Source organism: Simochromis diagramma, unplaced genomic scaffold, assembly GCF_900408965.1.
Source record: "Simochromis diagramma unplaced genomic scaffold, fSimDia1.1 OVJJ01000483.1, whole genome shotgun sequence".
In the NCBI taxonomy this organism is placed as follows: Eukaryota; Metazoa; Chordata; class Actinopteri; order Cichliformes; family Cichlidae; genus Simochromis; species Simochromis diagramma.
In genome coordinates this window covers 1467002-1493745 of record NW_024386835.1, presented here as the reverse complement: position 1 = coordinate 1493745, position 26744 = coordinate 1467002, and the positions used below count along the sequence as shown (strand labels likewise).

General features: G+C 38.8%; 2 protein-coding genes across 3 annotated transcripts in view; both read right to left on the bottom strand.

The window, feature by feature from the left end:
• LOC120731617 (guanine nucleotide-binding protein G(i) subunit alpha-2-like) overlaps positions 1–9802 on the bottom strand; it is a 55308-nt gene extending 45506 nt beyond the window's left edge. The window contains exon 1 of the mRNA XM_040028716.1: positions 9044–9802. Within this exon, the coding sequence (XP_039884650.1) occupies positions 9044–9161 (118 nt within the window). The 5' untranslated portion in view covers positions 9162–9802. The remainder of the gene's footprint in view (positions 1–9043) is intronic.
• Positions 9803–12584: 2782 nt separating this feature from the next.
• LOC120731616 (sodium-coupled neutral amino acid transporter 3-like) overlaps positions 12585–26744 on the bottom strand; it is a 34186-nt gene continuing 20026 nt past the window's right edge. For both annotated transcript variants that reach the window (XM_040028714.1, XM_040028715.1), the window contains 12 exons: positions 25458–25531; positions 25212–25304; positions 24982–25063; positions 21372–21454; positions 19812–19870; positions 19303–19449; positions 17685–17764; positions 17187–17287; positions 16547–16671; positions 16296–16440; positions 15778–15881; positions 12585–15133 (listed from right to left, as the gene is read on the bottom strand). In XM_040028714.1, coding sequence (XP_039884648.1) covers positions 15029–15133; positions 15778–15881; positions 16296–16440; positions 16547–16671; positions 17187–17287; positions 17685–17764; positions 19303–19449; positions 19812–19870; positions 21372–21454; positions 24982–25063; positions 25212–25304; positions 25458–25531 — 1198 coding nt within the window. In that variant the 3' untranslated portion in view covers positions 12585–15028. The remainder of the gene's footprint in view (positions 15134–15777; positions 15882–16295; positions 16441–16546; positions 16672–17186; positions 17288–17684; positions 17765–19302; positions 19450–19811; positions 19871–21371; positions 21455–24981; positions 25064–25211; positions 25305–25457; positions 25532–26744) is intronic.

The following is a 26744-nucleotide window of genomic DNA, read 5'->3' as shown; positions in this document are numbered from 1 at the left end:
CTAAATAAATCAGTACTCTGACACTAAGCTGCAGTTATATAAATGTTATATGTGTTACCACATAGCTTGACACTTATCTTACTTTGCTAAATATTTTACGAAAAACTTTAACACCACCCGCTTTTAATAGCAGACGTTCTATTTATGTAATGCCTCTACATGCAAAGTGGACAGAGGAGGGGACACAGCTTCATGCTTTTACATGCAAAAACCAATAAATCACCATGTCATCATCCAGACAACGTGTCACAGCTACTGAGAGTATAGTCTAAAAGGTTGTGAAATCAACTAGAAAACACTTCTATTGTTGCCGTTAATTATACATAATTTAATAAGCACTTCCTACTAAACACATTTCCTTCACAGGAAGGTTTTTTGTTTTTTTGGAGCTGATATGAAACTGAACACAAGTTCAGATGTCATGTTTGAGGGAATGTCACACTGCTTTCCTCCTGCCAAATTATACACCACACGAAAGCTCTCAATAACACACACTCACACAAACATACACAACTAACAAGTGGCAAAACCCAACTTATGCTGCCAAGGATTTTTCTTTATAAAAAAAATCCCAGGGGTCTTAATTGTGCCCTGCTGCTTTAAGAGTGAATGTTTATGGGGTGGAAAACAAAACAACACACAAAGTACAAACACACTTTATTGCTCATACACATTCTTTCCAAAAAACCTTTTTTAGCTTGAGGGGTGTATTCAGTCAAATCTGACTATTATGTGAAAAAGATCATTTATAGCAGTCGTCTAGTATCACAAACACTTAACAACTACAGTTCAACTATGCACACACACACTATGCTACTGGCCAATTAAGGGGTATGCAAGTCATATGTCAGTCTCTTTTTTTGTTAGTGTCTGCACACTTTCTTCTTTTATTTTCCTTAAGCATACGGTTTTAAATAAGAAACAGAAATGCTTCATAAAACTTGTTAAAAAGCTCGTCACATATACTTGTTTAACTCTTTGCGACACACTGCCGTGCCTGCACTTTGCCAACATAAACCAAGCAACTGACACAGGATGGGAGTGCTGGTTTCCTCAAACCCGTCAAACAAAAGGCTTGCATCTAGTTCTCTTTTACATGCAGTCAGCTAAAAGAGGAAGTGAGAGATGGGGGATGGGGGGTTTGGTACTGAAACAGGAAATGACATCAATTGCATCTGCACAGTTAGCAACCATGAAGGAGGGAGCATCACCACTGGGGGGGGGGGGGGGGGGGGGGGGGGTGTTGAGGTAATTCGGGGTACTGACTTAAATTTATATTAAAAAAAATTTAAATTATTTACTTATTTAATAAGCAGAATAAGAATATTCTGAATGGTTTTCATGAAAACTCTTCAAGAATATGGGAGGAATAAAACAGTAATGGCATTTTGAACTCAAAGGGATGAGATTATCTAAAATTCTTCTTCAGTGTGCTCCACTGCTTTTTTTTTTTTTTTTGAGTTACTAAGTAATTTTCCAAGAAGAAATCCTTAATTTTATTAGACACTCCAGTCTACATTTCCAGGGAAAATTAATTTTGCAGAACCAACATGAATCCTATGGCAATATTAATATTTGTGAGGTCAGTATAGCAATTAAAAAAGCCATTCAGGTCGTCTGATAAGGGGGAGGAGAATGCAGTAGAGGTTTCAGCTGCTGCAAGGTTAGCAGCAATGCACAACTTCAGCATGTGTTCAGATATTTTTTTTAAAAAAAGGATAAGATGGGACTTAAGCAACTCAGCAACCATGACTATCATTTTTTTATGTTAATAATTAACTGTTCTTTTTCACAAAGCCAAACCACATGAGTGTAGCAACATGAACTGTTTCAGTTTGGTGCTCTAATGAAACTCTACTGCTGTTGACCTCAGTTTGGTAGATTTTCAAGGAATCTTTTAGAGGACAGAACTGTGTAAAACAGTATTATTGTTACACAGGACTTGATAACAAAAATAGCTGTCTACATGGCAGGAAAATTAATTACCTTTTACTGTGGTTTTAATGGAGAGAAATTATGTGGATAATACACATGTAGTTATTTTATTTGTCCATCTGCCAGATAGTGGAGAGGTTAGCAGATACAATAATACTGCACCATAGAAACTGCACATTTAGAGTGCAGCTGTCATAATATTAGTACCCTGAATCCTCTGTGGGAGAAAAACAAAACAAAACGTGCCCTCGCCCACTGTAACATGTAAACTAAACCCACCATCTATCACGTTCAGCTTAAGTTATGTTAGTCACCTCACTTGTTGCATTTTCTCCACAGCATACAGCTCTAATGAACCAACACCACCAAACAGAGGTCAGCATCAGCTTAAAGCCTGTAGAGTGAGAGATCAAATGACATCGTAGACAAACTTTTACCAGATACTGAAAGACTTTAAAGAAGCGAGGATGGAGTACAGTGTGAAACACTAAAGGAAAACAGTTCTAACATGCACTCCTGGGAGAGAGACACCTCCATTCTTCTAAAGTCTGTTTCCTGACAATGTCACTACACTATCCTTTCACATCACAGAAGCACACTGTCACTAGTTACAAAAAACAGAGATACAGTCATTTCATTTGTTTGTGACATTTTGCAAGATTAAATTTCGGATGTAGCTAACCTTCTTATCATCTAGACGCTGTCTCTATTTGTCCACTCCTGAAGTTTTTTCTGCGTGCTACCACCTTGAAAACACAAGGTACTAAAAGATAAGACAAAGCGGATCAAACTGAGGCTGCGCTGTGAACAAGCACAGCGGGGACATTTACAGGTGAATGTAGAAGCCATGATGCGCATACCAAGTTTGACCTGAACTATGGGCCCACTCTCTCAGCTTAGATCTCCACTCATAATCCCACAAGTTTTTCTACAATGATTTTATCCTACATTTAATTCAACCTAATTTTATCCCAATCTCACCAATCATCCAAGTGCCCCCGTCTCCCTTTTTTTCCCCCACATTTGGCTTTTCAAGTGTACTTAAGCTGTTCCAGTTTAAATAGGCTCAAAGCTGATGGTGCATGCTCCCCCTGGAACTCAGGAGGACGAGAACAACCAGAGCAGAAAAATGACAGGATGACCCAATGAGAATGGAGGGGAAATGAAGTGAGATCACTTCCTACAATGGAAAGAAAAAGGAAATGGATTGTGGTGGGGAAGGGAGGGGATAGCAATTTACTGTGTGTGTGTGCTTAATGACATGATCAGCCCAAGAAAGTCCCGACCCCTAGCTCTCCATTGCTTTGTCGTCAGTCAAACCTACTATTTTTATGGTTTCAATCATAATTTCTCTGTACATAGAGTTCATCATTCTATCAATAAATACCAGAGTAACGCCACCCCAGAAAGAAAAGACAGCGCCATAATGGGACGTTCAAAACATCTTAATTGTGACGAAATGTTGCACAATTTTGACCAAATCAATCCACAGACAACCATATAAACATGCGTCATAGTAGTCAAAACTGCCTTTGTAGTAGTTCCCCCTACAACAGGTGTCTCAAGGACATGTCATGATGAAACGCACACAGACTCACAAGGAAAAACAAATACCAACCACACGATCATGGATGGTAATTACATAAATTCTGGGAAAACAAATGAACTCATGGTTCAACACCTGAAGGTTGAATGCTTACCTTCTCTACTGTACAGGGTCTACAACTTAAGCGTCAGAGGATAAGATCAAAGACACTATACATATAACAAGACAAATCTGAATAAACATGAATGGATTCCCTTGAGATTAAATTGGATTTCATTTCATTGTATTTGCAATTTACCCAATCCTTTAAAAATAATCATTCATTCATCTTATTTTGCATCTTTCTGTTTCCGGCAGGAACTGTTTCAAAATGCTAAATTCCTGTGTCTGTGCCGGACTGTCTGCGCTGTGCAGTAGCCACTTCCTCCTTACTCTTTTATCTAAGCTAATGGGCATGCACACAAATGAGGCTTGTGATCTGGTTTGGCATCTTTCACACCCTGTGATATCTAGAACTAAGCTGCAACAACCTGAAGGATGCATTTTAAAAACAGCTACTATTCACACACATTCACACAGAAAATGTCGACATGCTGCTTTCAGCTCTTTGCTAATGTAGTATTTTAAGAAACAGTGGGAACTGTGTAACAATCAAGCAAAAATATGAGCTATGGATAGACACTCAGAAGACGATGGTAGAAGATTTTCCAAGCTATCAGTATTTCCAGAGCAAAGAGGATAGTGAAGCCAAGTCCCAGTGGACCTGTACTGAGACATGCAGTCTGCAGGAACAGGCTTTATCTTCAGAGCTCTCCCTGTAATTGCAGGATATTCAACCCTTTCACATACCAATTCACAGATCTGCCATCCAGTGCGTCATACAGTTAATTGGACAGCACTGTGGTGCAGACTGTTGAGTAAACAAGGTCAAGTCACCCAAAAACACAGGGCAGCAGCTCACTTGATACATTTCACAGAACAGGCACATTTCTGCCAATATGTCTCCAAGAAGTTGAAGTTCAGTAAACGGACGTTCATTCCTGTAAAACGAGTCAGTCTGACTTGTTTTCTCCAGAGAAACCCGGGTCTCTGTAATGAGCCAACTGTGATTACACGACACATCCACTAAAGCTTTGCCATCGACTTTAATAAGAGGGAGGCACTCTGTCTCAGTGCTGACCACACTGAACTGACCAACGGCAGAACGCGTCACCTTGTGCAGTCATCGGGCACGTGTACAGTAAATAGGTGATCCTGTTGAAGACTCACCTTTGCAATACGTGTTCATAAAAATTAAGTCTTCATTTGAGCACAGGATCGGGTGCACACCATTAAAAATAAATGCAGGGTTTTGGAAAATTCTGTTAAATTTGGAGAGTTACTGCTAAATTGCCCCCTCGCCTTTTTGTGTGTGTGTTTCTATAATTCGCTTATTTGTAATGTGGTGAGAAGAGAGCAAGGTGAAGAGCAAATGAAACAAATTGAGTATTACACGTTGTGCAATAATAAGAAGCACGCTAGCAGTGTTTTTGCAGAGCAGTCAAACACACTGAACACCAACTGGCAAACACATAATCAGTTCAGATGTACACTCCTGCTCTCTACTATCACAACTGCAATAGCTCAGGTTTCCCAGTCTGGATCTGCTTAGATTGCAGTTTTCACAAATTGCAGCCTCACTCTGTGATCGATACTTTGCAGTGCCACGCTTTGAGAGAGCTACATTCATTTCTCTTAAACTTTTTGATAAAGTAACCGTTTTCCTCCAGGAACCTACAGTTGGAAACTGCCTCTGAAGATATGTGCTAGCGGGGACAATCTAATGAAGCTCAGTGGGAAGAAATCTTCATCCTCGCAGGTTTGCCTCTGTCTTTTCATTGTAATGACATTAAAAATGTATTTTTTTAATTAACTAATAAAAGAATGAGCAACCGTTACTCACAAGTACTGGGTAACGGGTGCCACAAGTTGGGGCTCAAGGGTAGTAAAACACATAAAAATATTGCAATAACTTCTAATCAAACAAATCTACAAAATCCAAACAATGCTTGAATGCTTACTTAAAGTCCAACTCCATGATAAAGACTTCAATGTGCATGAGGATGACTGCTAATTAATCTGTGCATGTTGCTGAAAAGGGTAGCTGTAAAAGAGGAACAGAAAATGACTGGTTTCATATCATGTGTGTGTCTAGCTTAAAGAATTTGTCATTCATAATGATGGCCAGTACATTTAGGCATGCGAACGTTGTCAAAATGATCTGCTGAGGTTCAAACAAAGCATCAAAACGGTAAAGAAAGGTGATTTAAGTGACTTTGAACATAGCATGGCTGTTCGTGCCAAACAGGCTGATCTGAGCATATCAGAAACTCCTGATCTGCTGGAATTTTCCAACACAGGAAAAGTTTAGGGTCTACAAAGAATTGTCTGAGAAAGAGAAAATATCCAATGAAAAAAAAAATCCTTGTTTATGCCAGAGGTCAGAGAAAAATGACCAGGCTGCTTCCAGCTGATAGGACAGCAACAATAACTCAAACAAACCCTCCTTACAACTAAAGCATGCAGACGAGCACCTCTGAACTCGCACCGCGTCGAACCTTGAAGCGGATGGGCTAAAGCAGCAGAAGACCACACACAGCAAATTAAACTAAACTGATGCTACAGTTTACTTTTAACTCACATGAGCTCACCAAAAATGGACAATAGAGGATTTAAAAAAAAATGTCTAATTGAGATGGTAGAGTCAGAATTTGGCATTAACAACATGAAAGCATGGATCCATTCTGCCTTGTATAGTTCAGGATGGGGGTGGTGGTGTAATGGAGTAGGAGATATTTTCTTGGCATACTTTGGGCCGCTAACTACAAACCAAGCAAATCAATGTGTTGAATGGATTTTTTTGTTTGACTAATTTGTTTCATTTGTTGAAAGGAAGAAATGATCAAAGTTGACATAACAGGAGATCTGTCATATCCGCCCCTGCCTGCAACTAAAACCGAGGCGTCTTTGAACCCAAACCCCCACCACTCATCTTAGACGGTCTACAGTTTGCTCCGTTTAGTAGACCGACAGCTTACCCGCATGCCATCAAGGGCACAGACTTTATGTGTATAAACAGCCGACAGCTTTAAAAAAAAAAAAAAAAAAAAGATTACCTGGATTTGTGATAAGACACCTCTGTCACAAATCATTTTTTTCAGTCAAAGGATTACATGCTCAATGAAAGACTAATCCATTAAACTGAACCTGTCACCAACTCAAGTCTACCTGCACAACAGGCAGAAAAGGAGAGTGGAAGTAGTGACTATTAAGGGTGCGAAATTGTTATCAAGATGAGCATTGTTTAGTCTTGAATGAACTGCTGACGTACAACTATAAACCATTTTAAATAGCTGGAATGTAACTTTGACTTTTTTAGGCGGAAAGACATTCCCCACAACACATTTCAGGTTTTTATGCATGTGAAAGCCAAAGCATGTTGTGACACGTTCAAATATCAAATGAGCGGAAGACCCACGGTTTAAGTGGCACTCTGTTTGGTGTAATATGAGTTTTCTGTTTGTTTGCTTGTACCACTTTTCAGTCAACTGTTTATAGGATGCAACATTGTTACACCAATTTAATTAATATAAACAAAAAAGGGACGTTTTAATTGATCCAAATAGGAATTACAATGAGATTTGGGCCTGTCCCCGTATGTAGGTTAATTACTAAATGTTATGCGATTCATTCATAGAGTTGGTATGGATATTAATGCTGACGTTTTGCCCTATGACTGAGCTGTGCTGCTGAGCAGCAGAGATCTGAGCGGTGAAGCATGTCAGAGGAAAGGTTTTTTTCTGTTTTTTTCTTCCTCATATTGTGTTGTTTTAATATTTCAAAAGATTCTCATGTAGGACCAACTATGCCATACCTACCACAAATAATGTGCATCTGTGTTATCTGTGAGAGTGCAAAGTATTTTAATCAAAGTCGTATGAAGCAGAGCTCCCTCTTGACTGTCCTGAAACTGAAAAAGTGTGCATTTTTCAAAGAAATGAAGGCAGTGCAGTCTCCATGTCGTGGCAGAATGTGACAGCGGTAAAGGTGATGAGACTGCTACACCGGCCGCCCATGCTCTTTACGTAGAAACTCACCAACCCTCAGTTCATTTTCAGACCTCTCCTGTAATTCCTCTCAACCCTCACACACTGCAGCGGATAGTAATTACTGATATGAAACCTCCAGTACAGAGCAGGGTATGCAATTAGCCTTCTAACCAGGGGCACATCTCAACAACCAGCCGTCTCTTCAAAGACCCAGGAGAGAAAAAGATAGCATGTGTTCCCCATCAAACCAAGCAGAATTTTCTGCTCTGTCCAGAAAGAGGGTGTCAAATTAAATTTGTAATTCTGTGATCAACCAACAAAGTACATGACAGCTAAAATGACTAAGTTAAACGGATTATATGTGAGAGTGGTGCAAATTTATACTGTAGGGGGAAAAAGATGTAACACTGCCAAGAAGTGATGTTTGTTTGGTTTTTATATATTTCTTAGTGGCTCCACGCGGGACATGTTTAACTGAAAATTTCTGCTTGGCTGTCGATTTTCTTTAAACATATGTTTCAGTTCTGGGAGAAAATATTCTGAAGTTTCTTTTTTTTGTTTCAGACCTATATCAGTTTTAAGACGGTCATATGCTCAGCAAGGTGCCACCAAGAACTGCTCTAATTTATAAATAAATTAAAAAACACACACAAAAACACAAAAAAATGCAATTCTTAACTTAATAATTGGAGTTTCAACTTTTTATTTATATGGATTAATTCAGCAGCCATTGAGAAATCCCATTAGCCTTTGTTCCTGTGTATCTGAACCTCATATCTGATAAAGCTTTAGGAAACTTTTTTAAGTAGATACCTAAAAATGCTTTTAGAGTAAAAGGTGGTAAGCAAACCATGAGTTAAATATTTAGAGACAATTCAAATGTATCCAGAAAATCCATCATAAGCAGATATCTGCTAATATTCCCAACTGAAAGAGTTGTAAGTTAGTTTATGCTCTAGCAGTCCTGGGAGCAGTCAATTTCATCCAAACGCCTAACTCCTAAAAAGAAAAAACAGATCCCGAGCAACCCCCTCCAAACTTTTTCAAATGATCTCACGGTAATCATTGTGAAACTCCTTGCTGTGCAGGGACCTTTGCTTTAGCGTGCCGTTTCTACTCCAAACTTTCCCATGCGTTTTTCACTGAAGCCCTCATGTTTGTGTCAAAGCAGCTCTGACACTGAGGGCAAAGCAGACGAGGACAACCCAGCAACATCGGCAGATGGAAGATCTTGGACGCGTGCAATTGTGCCACGTTTTCTCTTTAACATACGAGAAAATCCCACAGGATTCCAAACAGCCCCGGTGTTTTCCCTGAGCCCACACTTAACGGGGACTAATAATAGCGCTGGTTAAAATGTAACTCGCTCAAATTGCCCGTTTCTGTCAGATGTCTTTGACGCTGCGCATTTCACCCGTGACCATCATTGTGCCACTTTTGCAACCTAGTGTCAGTGTTGTGACATTGTACTCACCGAGCAGGAGCAGTTTCACTTCTCTTGCCGCCTTCTCTCCATCTTCTCTCAGGTTTTTATCTATCATTTTAGATCTCTCGGCCGCCAACTTATCTTCCTGACTCACAGTACAACCCATGGTTCCCAGTGCACGCTTCAGGTCTGCTGCTTAGTGGGAAAATAACACCTGGGAAAAAAACAACAACTAACGGCTGACCCCCTTTTCTTAAAAACAAGGGCTGAAGTTAAGCGAGGCGAGTTCCCTTTTTTGATGAGTGGCGAAAAACGTAACGGAGACCGTTCATCCGCTAGAAGGGACCAAAATCATTAAAAAAGACAAATTATTTCCCAAATGAACTCGGTTTTCTAACTAACGTATGAATTTCCCAAAGATACGCACGTTTGTTATTTAGTTTGTCCGCATTTGGGAGATTTTTAACGTGGGTAACGCTGCCTGGAAAAAAAGGCTTAGCAACTTTTTTCGTTGACTTTTAGCTGCTCCCTACGGTATTTCATTAGAGCAGGTTAAACGCCCGAAAAATTACCGCGAAGTTAGAAAAAAAAAGTATTCCAGCTGTGGAAAACCGAGCACACAGATCCCTGCTGCTAGTTACGCTACCGGATGCATACCACACTTGTCTGTGAATATTTCTATTTTTTCTACAAAAAAATATTTATATATTGCTTTAATCCGAGTTGCCGATCCGCATTCTTTCCCTGCGAAGAGATTTACCACGTTCGCCACACCCGTGAAGTTCCCCTACGACCGACAGGCAGACAGCGCCGTCACCTCCCACCCGAACTGCGGAGAGACGTAAAGCCGCAGTGCTTCATGGGAAATGTAGGTAAAGCGCTGTAGAACGGTGACCTTCAAGAACTGTCGGAAATTTCTGCATTCAGTCTTCAAGTTTTTTGAATTAGGACTGCTCCGAGTGGGCAGCCGATTTTTATGTAAAAAAGAAAAGACACGAGCTGTAGCTTAGTGTTAATTATAAAATGATTTTGGGGTCATTATCTCAAACATTTTCTTCTTGTTTTTTGTTTTTGTTGTTTTATTTTTGCCAAATCAAATTCGCGTTATTTTCGCCTCATATCCAGTTGGTAAGCCTCAGACAACCACAGCCCTGATTTTGAGGTAAATTTCGAGCTAATATCCCAAAATTGTAACTTACAGAGAGCAGAGCAAATAAATGACAGTAATTTCACATTACGGTTGTTAAGGTTAGGAAAATATTAATATACATATATTTATAAGGTTACTCATTACTAAGTAAACACACTATTGATATTGGGCTTGAACACAGTTGAGTCAGTAACCTTAAAATTAAAATTATGTTCATATTTTTTAAAATATTTGTCTCAGTTATAACCTTAAACGAATCTTATATTGTGTTTACTGATCTAAAGTGTGGAGGAAGAAATGAGAAGCACGAGTCTGTACAAAAGTGCACACAGAATATTCGGAATCTAAAAAGTAGGATAAATAAGGTGTTTTGTTACCGTATTTTGCATACCGGTGATCCAGTGTGGTTTATGCAAATAAGCGAGGGAACGGTTGCTGTTTGCTGTTTTTAAAATAACAGCAGCTTCTGACCATAACAAATGATCCAGAAACCGTATGAAATCAAAACTGAGAGTCAGTTTATGCCCGTGCGAGCTAAATAATTTCTACTGAAATGTCCATACATTGTGTCCTCGCGCTTTAGACAATTTATTGCAGATCTATAGCGACACCTTGTGGACATTCTTTTAATCTTGAAAAAAGTCATAATGACTAGCAAATTGTAACATTAATTAATTATGAAGTAATTAATGAATTCATAACTACATCGTGTAAATTAATTTTTTTTTAAATTTATTTAATGGGGGATTATTTGCATTTGTGAAACATTTTTTATAAAGCACTGTTATGGACCCTAGGGTTGTTGTTTTTACGTGTTGGGTTCTTTTTGAGATCTTCTTGCTTTGTTAACATATTTGAGTCTTGGTTTATTTGCAGTGTTTTATATAGTTTTTAGTATTTCATTTCCTGTTTTGATCTCTTCTTAACTCTAGTTTGTGAGCCGCAGTTCTAGTAATATTTAGTTTGTGAAAAACTTTATTGTTATTCTTATGGTGAACTTTATTTTTGACACATTATTGAGTCTCATGCTGTCTTTATTGTTTATAGTTTTTACTGATTTTGTGTCCTGTTTTATAGCTTGTCTAATATTAGAAGTAGGAGTCTGTGTTTTATTATGTTTTTACATTCTTCTGTCTCACTTTTTTGTTTATGGCTTGGTTCATTTGTGCTTCCTTGTCTCTTAGATCTCAGCTGTTAGTGTTCGTGTCTCTTTCAGTCCCCTTTTGTTATTTCTTATTTTACACTTACTTTTTTACACTTTCTGATCTCTGTTTCCAGCCGGATAACGTGTCATGTCAAAGCACTTGCATCATCTCAAACATCACAATGAATCCAATGGACTCATATGGCCCTCATAGTCACCTCATCTCATTTCAATAGAGCACCTTTGGGATCTGGTGGATCCAGAGATTTGCATCATGGATTTGCAGCCAACAAATCTGCAGCAACTGTGTGATGCCGTCGTGTCAACATGGAACAAAATCTCTGAGGAATCTTTCTAGCACTTTGTTAAATCTGTGCCATGAAGAACTGAGGCAGTTCTGAAGGCAAAGGTAGGTTCAATCCAGTATTAGCAATAAGCTTATGCAGTGCTGTGTCCCCTTTGTCCTTGTGGAGTTGTCTGTAAATGTTTCCCTGTGCATAACCTGTTTATTTCTTTGGATGTGATTACGTATTACTGTTTTCTTCATTCTTTGGCACTTTGCTGTTTTTGACCTGTTTACATGAGCTATGAAACATTTGCTTTTTAGTTAATTCCTGCATTTCACACGTCTACATTTGGCCCCAACTATTCTAAACTGTGACATACGCAGCTGTTGTGGTTCATTTAAAGCTGTTGATATTTTATTTAGTATACAACATAATTTAGCTAACTTAAATTTGCATTACAGAAGGTAAGCATTTAAATGCATGGAGGTAGGTTATTCATAATCAACTGAAAACACAGAAAACTGAAAACTTGTTGATGCATGTAAAAGAGGATGAAAGCTCAGAGTCATGTTACCCTTTATCTTTATTGCAATATTGTTTTACAGTACAACAACTGCCAGCAACATATTAAAATATATAGAGATACCAGAAAATAGACATGGATTGAAGGACAAAAAGGTTTAAAAGCACTTTGAAAATGATTACATTTACATTTTTAATCGAACTAAAACTTTAATCGCTATTTACATTATACAAACTAGATATGAATATAGAATATAAAGGGTATACATTTATATACATTATTTATAAATGATGCTGGCTGATGTCAATATTTAATATGTTACTATTCAGTCATACACATTTCCAAAAATCACACAGAGGGAGAGAAGGAGAAGACTAACGACTCTTCGATCTAAATAGAGGTCCGCAGAGATCATCTGGTATTAACCACTAGCACAGTGTATCCCCCTCATGTTGATGCCTCATTCGGGTTTGTTTTTTTTTTGCGTATTTTTTGCATGTTGTGAGGCTTTTGTGCGTGGGCACCATTTATAAACTCTTATACACTCACTGTATTTACCTAATGATGTCACATTACATACATGGCCGATAAAACATGGTGTCAGAGATAAATATAACCATTGCATTGGTTAAACAATACCAAAACACTAAGCTATGCACGGGTGGCTGATTCCGATGATTCTTCCCCACACAGATACATAAATACATATCACAGCTAGACAATATTTAATAAAAATTGATTAAAAGAGGTTTGTTGTGTAACAAATAGACAGAACATATTAAGTTACCCACACAGCACTTATAGTAGTGTGGTGTAAAAAAATTATGATGGAGAAAAAAAACGAAAGAAAAGAAATTGTAGGCAGTCACTAACAACTCTCAGGAAGCAGCAAGGAAGTCAGACATGACCCGACTACACCACTGATAAAATACCACTGACTACAAATGTAAGAAAAAACAAAACAAAAACAATAATCGTGTGTTTCATCACTGAATCAGATTCAACTTATACGTAACACATGGAGTTTAAAACAACAGTTAAGATATCAATGGTAGAGGATTTCCGATCAGAGTATAGGTGCAGGTTAAACAACACAAATGCATACAGGTCATATATATCATAGAGATTTTTCTTTCTCTTTTTTAAACACAGACACTTAAAAACCTCCAAGAATACATCCAACAAATTAGTCGTTGCATTTAAAGAACAGACGAGAGCTGAAAATGATTACAGGGGCTTTACAGGGAAGCTAACTTTAATGCAGTCGTTTCAAGTAGTTTCTGACAGCCATCAACACGTTACTTATTCATCACTTACATTACATTAAGATTTAGTCATGTAGAGGCCTTAAAATCACATCTATCGAATATATTGTGTTTGCCTTTCACTGTATTAATGCTACAAGAAGTTGTGCTTATCAAAGAAAAGTGCTATTGCTAAGCGGCGACTTTTCAAGAGTGATAAAGAGAAAGAAAACCCCTGTCGTTCTGTTCGAGATCAGGCTTGTGCTGGACACGCAAATGTTTACTAACCACTTCACAAAGTGACCCTGTTGTCATTGTAATATAGATATTTTGGTTATCTCCGATTCCTTCCGGTAAAATGTTCCGAATACAACACATCCCAATTTTCTTTTTCTAAGTAACAATGAAATCTTGCCCAATTTCAGTTACGTCTTCAGTCTGTACAATCTCACAGATGAGTTTTCTGGTACCATTCGTGATAGTGATTTACACAGTAACACTGGAAAAGAGAACATCTTGGCGTTCTTTCACATAATGTGTAACCCAGACACCCGAAAACCACTGAAAAGGCTCCCGGCTAAAACCCTTTCTCTCTCTCTCTCTCTGGTATTGCTAGCCTCAGTTAGCAGGAGCTGAGGATCAAGCTTTTAGTCTATACTGCATCATCAGAGGTTTTCATCAAGTAGAGATTAATAATAAAAAATATACATCTAGTATATGTTGTGTAGGAATCTCATAGTAAATGTGCTGACTGTGCCATATATTTTGTGGTTTTGCACCCTGCTCTGTCAGAGGTGGGGGTTTTAACTCCCCCCCTCCAGAAAAACATAAAAAATATCAGCAGCAGTACAGGTTAAGGAAGTGGGAACTAAAGGCAGCACACCTTGAAGGAATAATTCAACATTTCGAAGTCTTTGTGCCAAAATAAACTCACTGTGCACTGGCTGTAAATACATATTTACTATTAAGATATAGGTGTGCTAGCTATCTGTAAGTAGTTCCAAAGATGCTGAATTATTCTTTCTATCAGTCCAGTAATGTCACTTTTACTATCACTTGTCTCTGCAATTGCACATAATGAATCATATTTAGTTATTTAAATAACTTCAATAATAATAATAATACTAATATCCATGAGAATCATGAAAGAATTATTGATTAATCAATTTCATTCAACAGTTAAAAGGAGGGCTGCTTATTGCAATCTAAGTAAGAGTTTGCAGAGCTATAGATGATCTTAGGATAAGATCTGAGTAGTGAGAGGAGCAGATGCTCATAACTAACATAGGTGCAGGTGTATAAAGACGGCAGCTTTCTACATTGTTGCTTTTCTGTTTGCTTTAACATCTTTCTCACAAGGCACAGCCTCCAAGCATCACCGTCAGCACCTGCTCTTTCAGTGAATTCCCAAAGAGCCCTCCACGAAAGCTTACTGGCCTGGATCTACGGTCACTGTTTGACAGGATGCGCCGTGTAATACAACCACGTCAGAGCGAGAGCACTTGCCGAGGAACCGAGAGCCCTCCCCCCAAACTCTACACTCTGTGGACAATATCCTTCTAATGGGAAAGAGAGGGCATCTTCAACATCAACCGTGATTCAAAGTAAAAACAGTAAAATTACAACACAAGACTAAATTAACAATATAAAACCTGAAAATAAAAAAAAGAAACGGAAGGTGGCGCTTAGTGACCACTGCTGGCTTTGCTGGTCCCCGTTGTCCAGTCAATGATGATAAAGCTGAGGCTCATTGTCATAAACAGGAAACCAATCCCAGCGAAGCAGGCAGCCTGAGCGCAGAAACGGAGAACGCAAGTTAAAGAGAGGCACATCACAGATGGTGAAACTGTGACAAAACTGCAGTACAATAATACTTGGTGTCATTAATTAAAAGTTTGTTAAAGTTTATTAATTAAGTATAGGAAATGTTACGAGTCTCCATGTCATTAGATCTTAGTTATACATGTAATGATATGATACCTAACATGTACTCAGGAGACAAATATGGCTGAGTTGATTTCTTCATGTGGTTATAATGCACATCCATGTAGGATTTCTGAGGCTGGTACAACTTTTAATATTAGTGAATTTTATAAATGGTTCCATAAACACAGTTTACATTGTACAGATGATGTCTCCTCAATAACGATAACTAAAATGAAACTCTCTGATAGACTCAGTAGGTACATGGCAGTAAGATTTTTAAATGATCTCAAATGCACTCCAGTTTCTTTTGTTTAATTCTGATATATTTAAAATCAGGCAAACTACAGACAATTGATGAAATATTCAACTGGAGTTTTAATTCCTTTCCTCGTTTCCTCCTTTGAGTGTTACACAAAGCACCTACTGTAAAATAATATGAAAACTCAATACTGCGTGGGGACATCTCTAAACGCTGAACTTAATTTTCTATCTCTCTCGATATGCTCACCAGGATTTTGGGGAAGGAGCGCAGTGGCTCCTCTTCTTTGGGTACAATGCGAATGTAGAAGACAGCAGGGAAGATGAAAATGAGACAAGGAGCAGATGTGGCACCTGGAAAACACAAAACAGAAAATGATTCTCTGTGAATGACACCCTTCGGTCCTTAATAAGTCCTCCAAACCATTCTAACAGGACTGTAGTAACATAAATCATATGGAAATTAACAGAAAATGGAAAACAGGTGTAGTTACATTCAATTTTTCACTACCGAAAATAATATTAATGATTTAAAGCTCAAAAGTTTGGCAGATGGTCAATTCCACATTTTTTCAAGGTCTGATCAAGAACAATTCACCAAAATGGATTTTTTGTACTTGATTAACTATGTTGTGGGGGTGTATTAAGTGGGCACAAATTAAAGCCACATTAAAGGAAACAGTTTTACTAGCAACCAGGGTTTTACATGTTGGTGTTTTAATATGTAAATCCACCCCAACAACCTTGTCACATGGTTGATCTACTTACCAATGATTCCAAAGATGCCCAGTATGTTGGGAGCAAAGATGACCAGGAGGTTGATGAAAAGGAGCAGAATGAAAGCAATGGCGATGTGGCGAGGCCAGTAGAACGTCTTATTAGGAAACGCCATCTGCTGGATCGCTCTCCTTACCTTAAAAAGAAAAAGTTCACTGTTTCACACTGCTTCTATGAAATATGACAGAAGCACAATTTGTGTCAGCTGATAAATAAACAGTAAGTTCTAAATGCGTACTTACAGGAAAGAGCACAATTGGCACAGTGAGCGTGACAGCAGTGAGCACAGCCACACGCACGCACAAAATCAAAGTGTCGTACGGGTCAATGCGGCTGTATGTGTGGAGCAGCTCTGCTTCCACTTCACCTGGAAGACATGAGGACAGGAAAACAGAGCAGGTTTAAGGAACACGTAGAAGATCTTTAAATGCATTTTAGTCAATGCAGAATCCATTATTTTATGTTAGGGGATTATATCTCCATGAAGTATTAGACTAAATCTTTGTATTAATATGTTTGATTGCTTTTCATTGTTTTTATTTTATTGATGTCATTATGTCCTTGTTGCTAATATGCTTGGGTTACATTGCTTGTTTGTATATTAATTAATGTGAGTATGAGCATAACATGAGAAATAGGAGGAAAAAATTAGCATTGTGAATGACTCTGTAATATGCTACTAGATCTAAAAACCTTGAGAAATTTAGATGTACAATATGGCCACTAGAGGGCATAGAAACATTATTATTCTTTTTGGCCTACAGCCCTTCAGTTGATAGATAGATAGATAGATAGATAGATAGATAGATAGATAGATAGATAGATAGATAGATAGATAGATAGATAGATAGATAGATAGATAGATAGAGGACCACGCCTCACCATAGAAAGTTAGGTATCCAAAAAGAGCAGCCAGGAAGTACATGATGTACATTATTGCAATGGAGATGTTGGCCACATGCTGCATCTTTTTCTTGGTGGCACTGAAACCAGAAAATATTGCCATGTGATGTCATAAACACGCACACACAAAAACAAACACAGACACACACAAAATATTACTGTATTATGCCCACAAAGAAAACATGTAGCCCAGCTACTATAAAATACCGTCTTCTGCTCCAGGGCTACTTCTCTTGCACGCATATGCAAAGATTCAAATTAAAAGCACCAGTGGGTCAAAGCGGGATGATGCATTTAAACTAACAGCATGCTACATCATTCAAGCAGTGCCAACATACTTCAAAATAAAGTGAAAGCAGTGCATGTGACTAGGTTATGATCAGCCAAGCACAAAGCAGACACAGTATCTTTGCTCTTTGTTATGCAATTTATTTCTTATCCAAGAACTTAGCAGGAGTTGCCATTATAAGAACATACTTGCGCAGCTCTGTGTAGATGGGGAGCACCTCAGGATGGCACACAAAGGCAAACGCCAGGATGGGGATGGTGTAGGCCGTCTGAAAATGAACCCCAACAGGTCACCATAGATACAGCAGCGCCATCCCAGACGTCTTACCACCAACCTCGCGCCTTTACTGCCCAATACTCCCCGAGACACATCACAGAGAGCTAATTGTTTCCCTGTGATTAACTTGGGCCTGGCTGTAGACCAGCTTTAGCCTATTTAAGAATGCCTTACTGGTAAGCTGCTAAGCAGCAGGAATTGGTCTTACTAGCCTGGGCAAAGAAAGTTTCATACTTTAATAAAATCCTGATAGGATTTCATGAAGATCACAAAAGAAATAGTCAGTATTTGCTAATGTTCTGGGGCTTGTTCTTGAGGTTGTTAATCCTAAGATGATGGAAATTCTCTGGTTTCTGTTCTTAAACTTTCAGCTCTGTGGTAACAGGTGCTGTGGACCTAGGTCTAGATGTAGACCTAGACCTACATTACTGAAACAATTCTTAAATAAATTGTCCAAATAAAATTTTAAAAAAATGAAGCTATAGAAACTGAAAACACTGCTCAATGAAGAAACATTTGTCTTGTTGCAATTGTTGGAAAAAATGCCTGTTATTGGCATCTTGTTGGGATGAAGTAAATATTTGCGTGAGATAGACTGAAAATGTTCTGACTCAATTTTATAATGAAATGTGTTCACAAGTGATTCATTCTAAAGATTTTTAAAAGTTTGAACTTAAATGCCTTTTTGTTGGAGGTAACCAAAATGAGTCTTACTGACTGGTAACTAAAAGCTCCATTACAGCTATATCGCTTAAGAGAAAATGAGCACTGAGTAAAATTATTTTTCCCCCCGCTTCCTGTCTCTTAAGATGCTTCCACATATTTCTAGCTTCACTGAATAAAAATTGAGGCTCTGGTCTTTATTGACCAGTTGCCATGGTGAATCCTGGCATTTTTGTTGGCTCTTCTTTATTACCCACAAACGTGCTCATAAATCAATGTGAACATACTCAGAGTTAACTCTGATCCCTGTTCTGGAGTTTCCGATCGCAGAGTTTATAAACTCGGAGTTCAGGGTTACGCACACAGTTTGTTAAATCTGCTTCCTGGAACAGGCCGTGGAAAGAAAGTGAACTGATAAATGTATCTAGCTGTGGTTAAGGTTCTTTGAAGACCATCCTGCTGTGAACGTATCTAGTCTTTGTAAAGAAAAAAACAAAACAAATGTACTTAGTAAAATGTCAGGCCTTTCCCATTTCACTCATTACCTGTCTCTTTGGCCCAGAGAGGGCAAACCTGGTGATGTCACTATAGGAACCCAAATGCCAAAGCAATTTCTTCAGACAGCTCATGGGTCACTGTCCACCTTCAAGACTTTAATTAATCTGGGTTGTGTCTAGTGTTAAAAGCTTGATAAATGTCCTGATCTCTTGCTCAGTGCAATTGAGTGCTTCAAACCAAGATTTCCATGCTTAGACTGTGAAGAGGCACTGGCAACATGCTGAAGATGACTGTGAAATAAGTGGGTGGCTGTCAGTGGCCATGGCAGTGGAGGTGCATTTGCAGAGTGAGTGACATGCATGAACCTACTTGAGAGTTGAGGTTGGCCATTTTGGGAATACAGGCAGGATCTTCCTCCCCACCAGGATCTGTGACATTCATCCAGCTGGTAGTGCTGGTAGCGTTAAATGAAAAGTCCGTAAATGGACAAGGGACGTTGAACTTCTTGTAGATGACCTGTTCATCGCAGAGGAGAAAAGTGTCAGGCAGAAACGAAGGCTTTGGGACGCAGTTAATATATAAACAGGTAGAAAATATGTCACTGAAACCCCCAGAGAGAAAACCAGAGCGAGTGAGAGAGAGAGTAAAGAGTGGATTATAGCTCACGCAGCCAAAACTAGGTCAGAGAAACACAGAGAACACAGCCTGGAACAGCCGCATGCAGACATTAGTCCATAGCAATGAGTAGGGACAGTAGGGAATACTAAATAGGTGGTGGGAGGCTCCCAGCACATCTGACTATGCTGTCACCCAACAGACAATAATAAAGATGTGACGTGTTGTTTACATGTGTGCGTTGCTAAAATCAGAGGACTTACAGCAATGAGGAAGAACACCATGCAGCTCAGTGAAAAGCCACTGGTGTATCCCAGATATCCTGTAACACAAATGATTCATTAGCCTTTCATGTCGTCATGAAATATAAGAAACATCTAAGGTATCACTAATAACTAATCACATGTGAGGTAAAGCAGCACAACACACAGCATAAACTGACTTAATATGCTCAGAGCTCATTAGTGGAGTCAGACTGCTGCACCGACTGGCTCTGTTGTTCCAGTCGGTGACTCGACAGGACACGGACTTCTTACAAGAGGTCAGAAAATATGCACCCTCTTGTCATTTCCAACCTAGACATCCTTTTTCTTCCTTTCCTTTATTTTATTTTGTGCTGCTTTATCATGCACGACATCCGACTGTCTTTCTGAAATGCAATGTGTGCCACAAGAGTTGTAGTTTAGAAAATGAATGAACTCTTCTCTTTATTGTACCTGCAAACTTCTACAAAGAAGAGGAATACGGGATGTGACAAAGAAGGAGGTGTGTCATTGTTTGGAGTTCTCTTTCACGTTTTACTTTTTAAATGTTGAAGCTGTTTCGTAGCGTTTCTTTCAGATTTTGCTTCTTTTTTCCCCACTGAACCTGGATCCTATCTGCTATTTGCTAACCTGCTTCATTTAACCTATGGATGTAGCTTTAGTTATTTAACTTATCTTTACCTTCTCATATCAAAGATCTGTAGTTTTGGGACCTTGGTTCTGGTGTCTTACATTTGAGTTTTGTCCTCTTTGCTAAAAAAGGGAAAAAAACAAAAAAACATCTCACTTGGCCCTGAAATACCTTCTCGCTGCCAGTAAAACTATTAATAAAGCATGGGCATCATCCAGAGAGAGAATTCACTGTCCTAAAATCAAAACAAAAACATGTATGAAAGGGCCTTAAAATATTTGATAAAAAAAAAATACTATAAGATATGAGATCAGTTAATCAAACGAGTTAGAGGAAATTCTTATTTAGGCAATATGCTTGGTTCAGTGTTTAAGCACTGACAGTGGACATAAATCTACTCAAAGCATCGTTGATTGCTAAGTATTTTAAATCTTAGGAGCCAAATTTTTTGTAATATCTAAGGTTGGTTTGACTAAGACAGTTTAGACCAGAGTGTAGGTTTAGGCCAGACTAGACCATTTCACAAAAACATATACTAAATCATTTTAAGTCAAACAAACTTGGCTTAAATGAGCTAGTCTATGTTACCCCTGGGTTATAATAACACTAAAACGCAATGTTAGCATTCTATCAATCAGGGATTCTTCTTCATCACAGCTTTGCTGCCAGCAGCTTCTCTAAAGCTGCATAATTAAAGCCAGCTAGCACTAAGCTCTAGGCTTTAAGCTTTTCCTGGGGTCCTCCTTCTGTTTGAAACATTTTCTGAGGGAAAACAGCCGAGCTAACAGGATGCCGAGAGAAGAACTGCATTCATATTTCTAATATACTGCCTTGCTTGGCCTTGTATGAGCCACAGTTTAGCATGAGCAGCAAAAAATAAGCTCCTACTTAATCCAGTTCCAAAAAAAGTCATGACATTTCACACTCACCTAGCTGTTTCATGAGAGCCAGTGGTAATATTATTGCAATAGATACGATGATCACAAGGTAGTTCCCATTCAGGTACCATTCACTGCAGAGAGGCAGAAACACAAGACAGAAACAGCTAAATGTCAAAACGATGCATAAGAAAAAAAAAATGTGTGAACACCTTACACAGTACGCTAAAAAAAGGATTATTCTTTATCGCCACAAATATGCCAAGCAAATTAATTCACATCTGAAAAGAAAGGAGCATAAACAAAATCCAGCTGGCTTGAAGTCAAACATTTAGAGGTGAAAATATAAGCCTCTTTGCTGCCCGTAGCACACGACACAAAAAGCTGTGGCTGTAACAAGGAAGCAGAGGTCACGTTCCTCAATATTTTTATGAGAGGGTTTTTAGGGGCTCTTGCATGGCACGACATGACAGGACATAAAAAGTTTAACTTTAATGTCTCTAATTAAATGGATTTCCAGACCTGTCAGCTGTTATTATTCTGCAAATTAAGATAAGAGTCACATTTAACAAAGACTATACTCAGTAACATTAATCCCAAAGTTCTTTTGAATAACATGGACACTGACACAAACATGGATGTTGTCATAAAGGAGGTTCTTCTATATTAGTATATTATGAGTTTAGATAATATACTGTATATACTTTTTTTGTATTTAATCTGACTATCATTGCATATCATATCAGTGTTATATGGAACACAGGGAACGACTACATATTGTGCAAAGCAGGAAAAACAGAATCTTGGCTACAAAGAAGAGATTCATATGTGGAGTTGAGCAAAACATACAAAAAACAGACTCCTCTGACAAAACGGGCCACACGTTACAGTCACATGAAGAGCAACGTCTAGGAAGAAAGCTGTGAGTTATTTTTAGCAGGACACAGTATGGGGTGATTCATTTCCAGCCTTCTGTCAGGTGAGAGATGCAACATCTGTTGAAGGATACACACCCACGGTCACGTATCTTAGAAAAGAACAGGCTCATCTATCCCTTGTCTATCCTCATCTTACCCTGCCCTACAGCCATCTGGCCTATGGGACACAATCTCTCACTGAAACACACACATGCACACACACACACAATTCCTTAAAAAAGACAGATGTAGAATCACAATTTACCTTCAAAAGAACATATAGATACAGCCCTCTGGACACTGAGGCACCAGCAACCTGATCATAAGCTGAGCGATCAAACATGTAATCAAACACGCTGACACAGTCTCCAGTGTTCATTAATTGTGTATGTGAGCTAGCAACATAAGACACCCAAACACAAAAGGACACGGACACGTTTACATATGCAGAGGGTGGTCAAAATATATGCAACCCCGTGCATACGAGACAAAGGAAATGATCTATGTTAAAGTTAATATTTTAAATGTTTGTTGAGGTTGTGTGCAGCACAAGCAGGATTTAACAAAACCATTTGACAGAGAACACCAAAATTTATATTTAAATTAAATTCACAGTTTAGTATATGGTTGTGTTTGTTAGGAGATGTGATGCTCCCCTATTATTTTTGCCGCCCCCTCTACAGTCCAGCAACATAAACGCGCACCCACTGACAGGATGAAATGCCACTGGGACAATCTAGCCTGTCATTTCAAATAAACAGTGATTGTTGACCGTGACCCACAGCACCGAGACTGCTACACAGAGAAAACAGAGCTGAGACCAGAAAACAACGTGGACGCTGCGTCACAGTACATTACTTCTACTGGGACTGCATATAGTGTGACACATCAATCTAAACTTTTACGAGCAAATGTAGCAGTGAGCCTTCTTTCCCCACTCTAAAGGTAAAAGCCAACAATGTGCATGCACTATTTTTGTGGCAAGCTTTATAATTTGGAGGAAACAGTCCCTCCACTTTAAAGTTTTCCATAAGCCTCTTTGTCTGAAGGCTGAGTAACTTGCAACTGTAACTTGTACACTCTCATTTCTCCCCCCTTCTTCAACCCCTTCTCTCAAAAACAAAAAGGTAGGTGAGGAGAAGCTCTAATTGGGGTAAAGGCTGACAGGGCAGGATCACACTTGAAATCCCATCTAAGAAAGGGAGTGTTGTTTGTCCCTGAGACCACCTGCACTAACCAGTGATATCCCATGGTTTACATTTTCAGCTGTGGAGTCTAGCGGTGTTTTGATGTCAGTGCTCTCGTTGGTCGCGGTGCTCTCCTCCTCCGGGGTGACCCTGACAGCTGTTCTCACGCCAGCTGCTCAGCGCATCCAGAGCAGCACCAGGCCCGACAACTGCCGCAGCTTGGCAGGACTCCTCTGTGGATGCTGAAATCTTTGCTGACGCAGAATGACTGTATGAGGTCCCATTGAGAAGAGTACACTACGTTTTGTAGTGTGAGGAGGTTTGTGGATGTCAGCAAATGTCATACTGACCCAGATTTAAGTGCATTATCATACTTTTGCAAAATATTGAAATGTAGCATTTATAATTTGAGCGACAAGACCAAAATATAGTTTTTACATTTTACAAGAACAGATTTTTGACATACAGTACTGTGGAAAAGTGCTGAGCCACCCCTAACTTTCTTATATTTTGCTGGGAAAATTCAGGAACAGTTCTTCATTCTTCTTGGAAGACATTCAAAGCTCTTCTTTGGATGTTAGTTGCAGTTTTCTTGATTCTCTATCAAGATGATCTCACACTGCTTCAATAATGTCAAGGTGTAGAGGAGGCCTATCAGTGATGGATTGTGTTCCATTGTGTGTTTTTACACCCGCATATGCTTTTATTGCGGTGGCAGTGTGTTTGGGATCAGCCAGTCAGCCGCTTTCCAGATGGTGTTGCATGGTGGATCAAAATCTGACTGCACTTTTCCACATTCCATCAATTTCATGAAATCCCCAATACAACTGGCTGAAATGCAGCCCCGAACCATGACACAGCCGCCACCATGTTTTACAGATGGCTGAAGACAGTCACTGTTACACTACTCTCCTTCCCCTCTACATACTGACAATAAATTCAACAAAAATGTCAAAATGTCAGATACTCTCCATCTGCTGTTTGCTAATAGTTTTTAATCAGCCACTTCTTTTGTCCTGCACTTGACAATTTTCCTTAATTTTTTTAAGGACACACTGTTGATGCAAAAATACTATTTTATGCCTTCCTCTGTTATCTCTTGTATTGTTGTAGATTTGGATAAAGAAATGGGTGGAAATGACGTGTTTTTGTAAAAGCATGCTAGTAAAAAGGGCCAAAAATAGTTTCTTTGCAAAGTTTTCTGTTATGTGAAGACGCATAACTCAGTGAGGGCCTTTTTCACTGTTGAATGAGTCAAAGAACAGTGTTAGATGGTTTAATATGAGCACCAAAAAAAGCAACATTCATCTGAAGATGGTCAATGAGCAAAAATGCAGCCAGTGTCTAAAGAAAAATATTGAATGACCTTCAGAAAGCCTGTAGAACTATCGCTCAAGAACACCTTAAAAACTGCAATGAAAACTTTTGAAGAGTACTATATAGAGTAGTATTTGCATTCTGCGCCTTCTGTTCTCCCTGGATCTGATATCAAACGTTGCAAAAGTGAGCAAACAAATATTTGTAGTATTTTATATTTTGTGTGCATTAGCAACTCACCCTGCAGGTTTGTCCACTTTTAGAAAAGCCTGGATGACCAAAGGCATCTCATATTTGACTATGTAAAGGTAACTGGACATGGCTGTGGACAAGACATATAAGCACATATGTTAGTACAAACATATTGCAGCAGATAATAATATCAATAATAATATAAATATCCCTGAAAATAAAATAATAGAAAAGACAGTGTGGCAGTGTGGGGAAGATGACAGTGTGTGTGACCTCACCCCCAATGTTCTGCAGCGTGATGGCGATACCTGCCGCCATCTTCCCCGGGGTGCCAAACGCCCTGTATCCAAGCTGCTCATATGCACGTATGCCTGAGGGATAAAGGCCGCGAGATAAAAGAACATTATTTATGGATTAAATCCAGGTCATAGAGTAGAGAGGATTCACACACTGTAATCATTCGATACTGCAATCAATTTATGTATGCTAATGAGAAAATCCACATCGTTTAGCTCCACACGTACCTACAATGCCAGACGACTTCAGCAGTAAATGGATGGAATATGATGAAAGCACTGCTACCACTGTTAGCAGTAACCTGAAACAAAAGGACAACATCAGATGAACATTACTGCCACTTCTCCCACCAACTTTCACGACTAATCAACAACCCTAAAAAAAATGTGGTTTTATATGTAACACTTTTACACCGCACATTATGCCAGAGGTTATTTATACAGCTGCACAATAAGCTTTCATTATCTATAGTTGCGTAGGAAAACTGGTGTCCCCGTGGCTTCGATTTATACCAGATTGTTACTCCAGCTGAACCAAGGAGGTTACCCTGTGTGCCCCTCTGGCCTCATAACTAACGGCTCACACACCAGATGGGCTGTTTAAAAAAACATTTTCAGTCCTAAGATTGACAGACAATAAGAACGAGCAAAATCCTTTGTAAACAGTAATCACCCTTCTCTTTATTCCACAGTGGGAAATAACCTACTTCAGCCACAACATGTCATTCTCTCCATTTTCAAGAACTGAGTTATTTCCTTAGAGGATCTTTTGTTTTGCAATTTTTCTTCTTCTCTTTTCTCTTTTCTATTCGATAATTCGATTCATATAATTGGACACAGGAACAGGCTAATTGTATTCTCCTTCAAAAACAGATTTCACTGTTGTGCTCATTAAAAAATATATTTTATTTTGAGTTTCTGTTTTTTTCAAGCCACCGTTGTTCAAACAGACACCGCTCCAGATGCCTGACCATCTGCAGTGGTCTCTGTTTAGAAATCAGAGCTGATATTAGCAAAGATTTGAAAAATAAATGTTCTTAGTGTATAAATATACATGCACAGAGTAACCACAAAGACATGGTCTACTTGTGTTGTATTTATAGATGGATATGTGTATTTATATAGATGACTTGCCAGTACTTTAATGTAATATTCTAACATTTTACTGGGATTTTTTAAAAAGAGAAGTTTAGAGAAATATCACAATTCTAAGAATTTCGTTTACGTTTCACACGTGATATACTGACTTTCCCAGACCCCGTCCACTTCATTTCAACTATTTTTCTCCTTTCTCTTTTGCTGTTACTGTTGGCAACATTATTAATGTTCTTTCTCACACGCCCTCCTCTCTCCATTTCCCTCGCTTTAGAAAGGCCAGGCAGCCGGTCTTTCACCTCTCCTTCAACTCTTGGCCACTTTACAGTTTTTTTTGTTTGTTTGGGGTTTTTTTTCCAACTATGTGAAAGAATGCTGGGCTGACTTGAGGGCAAGGATTTAGTCAGTCAAGTGGCAGTG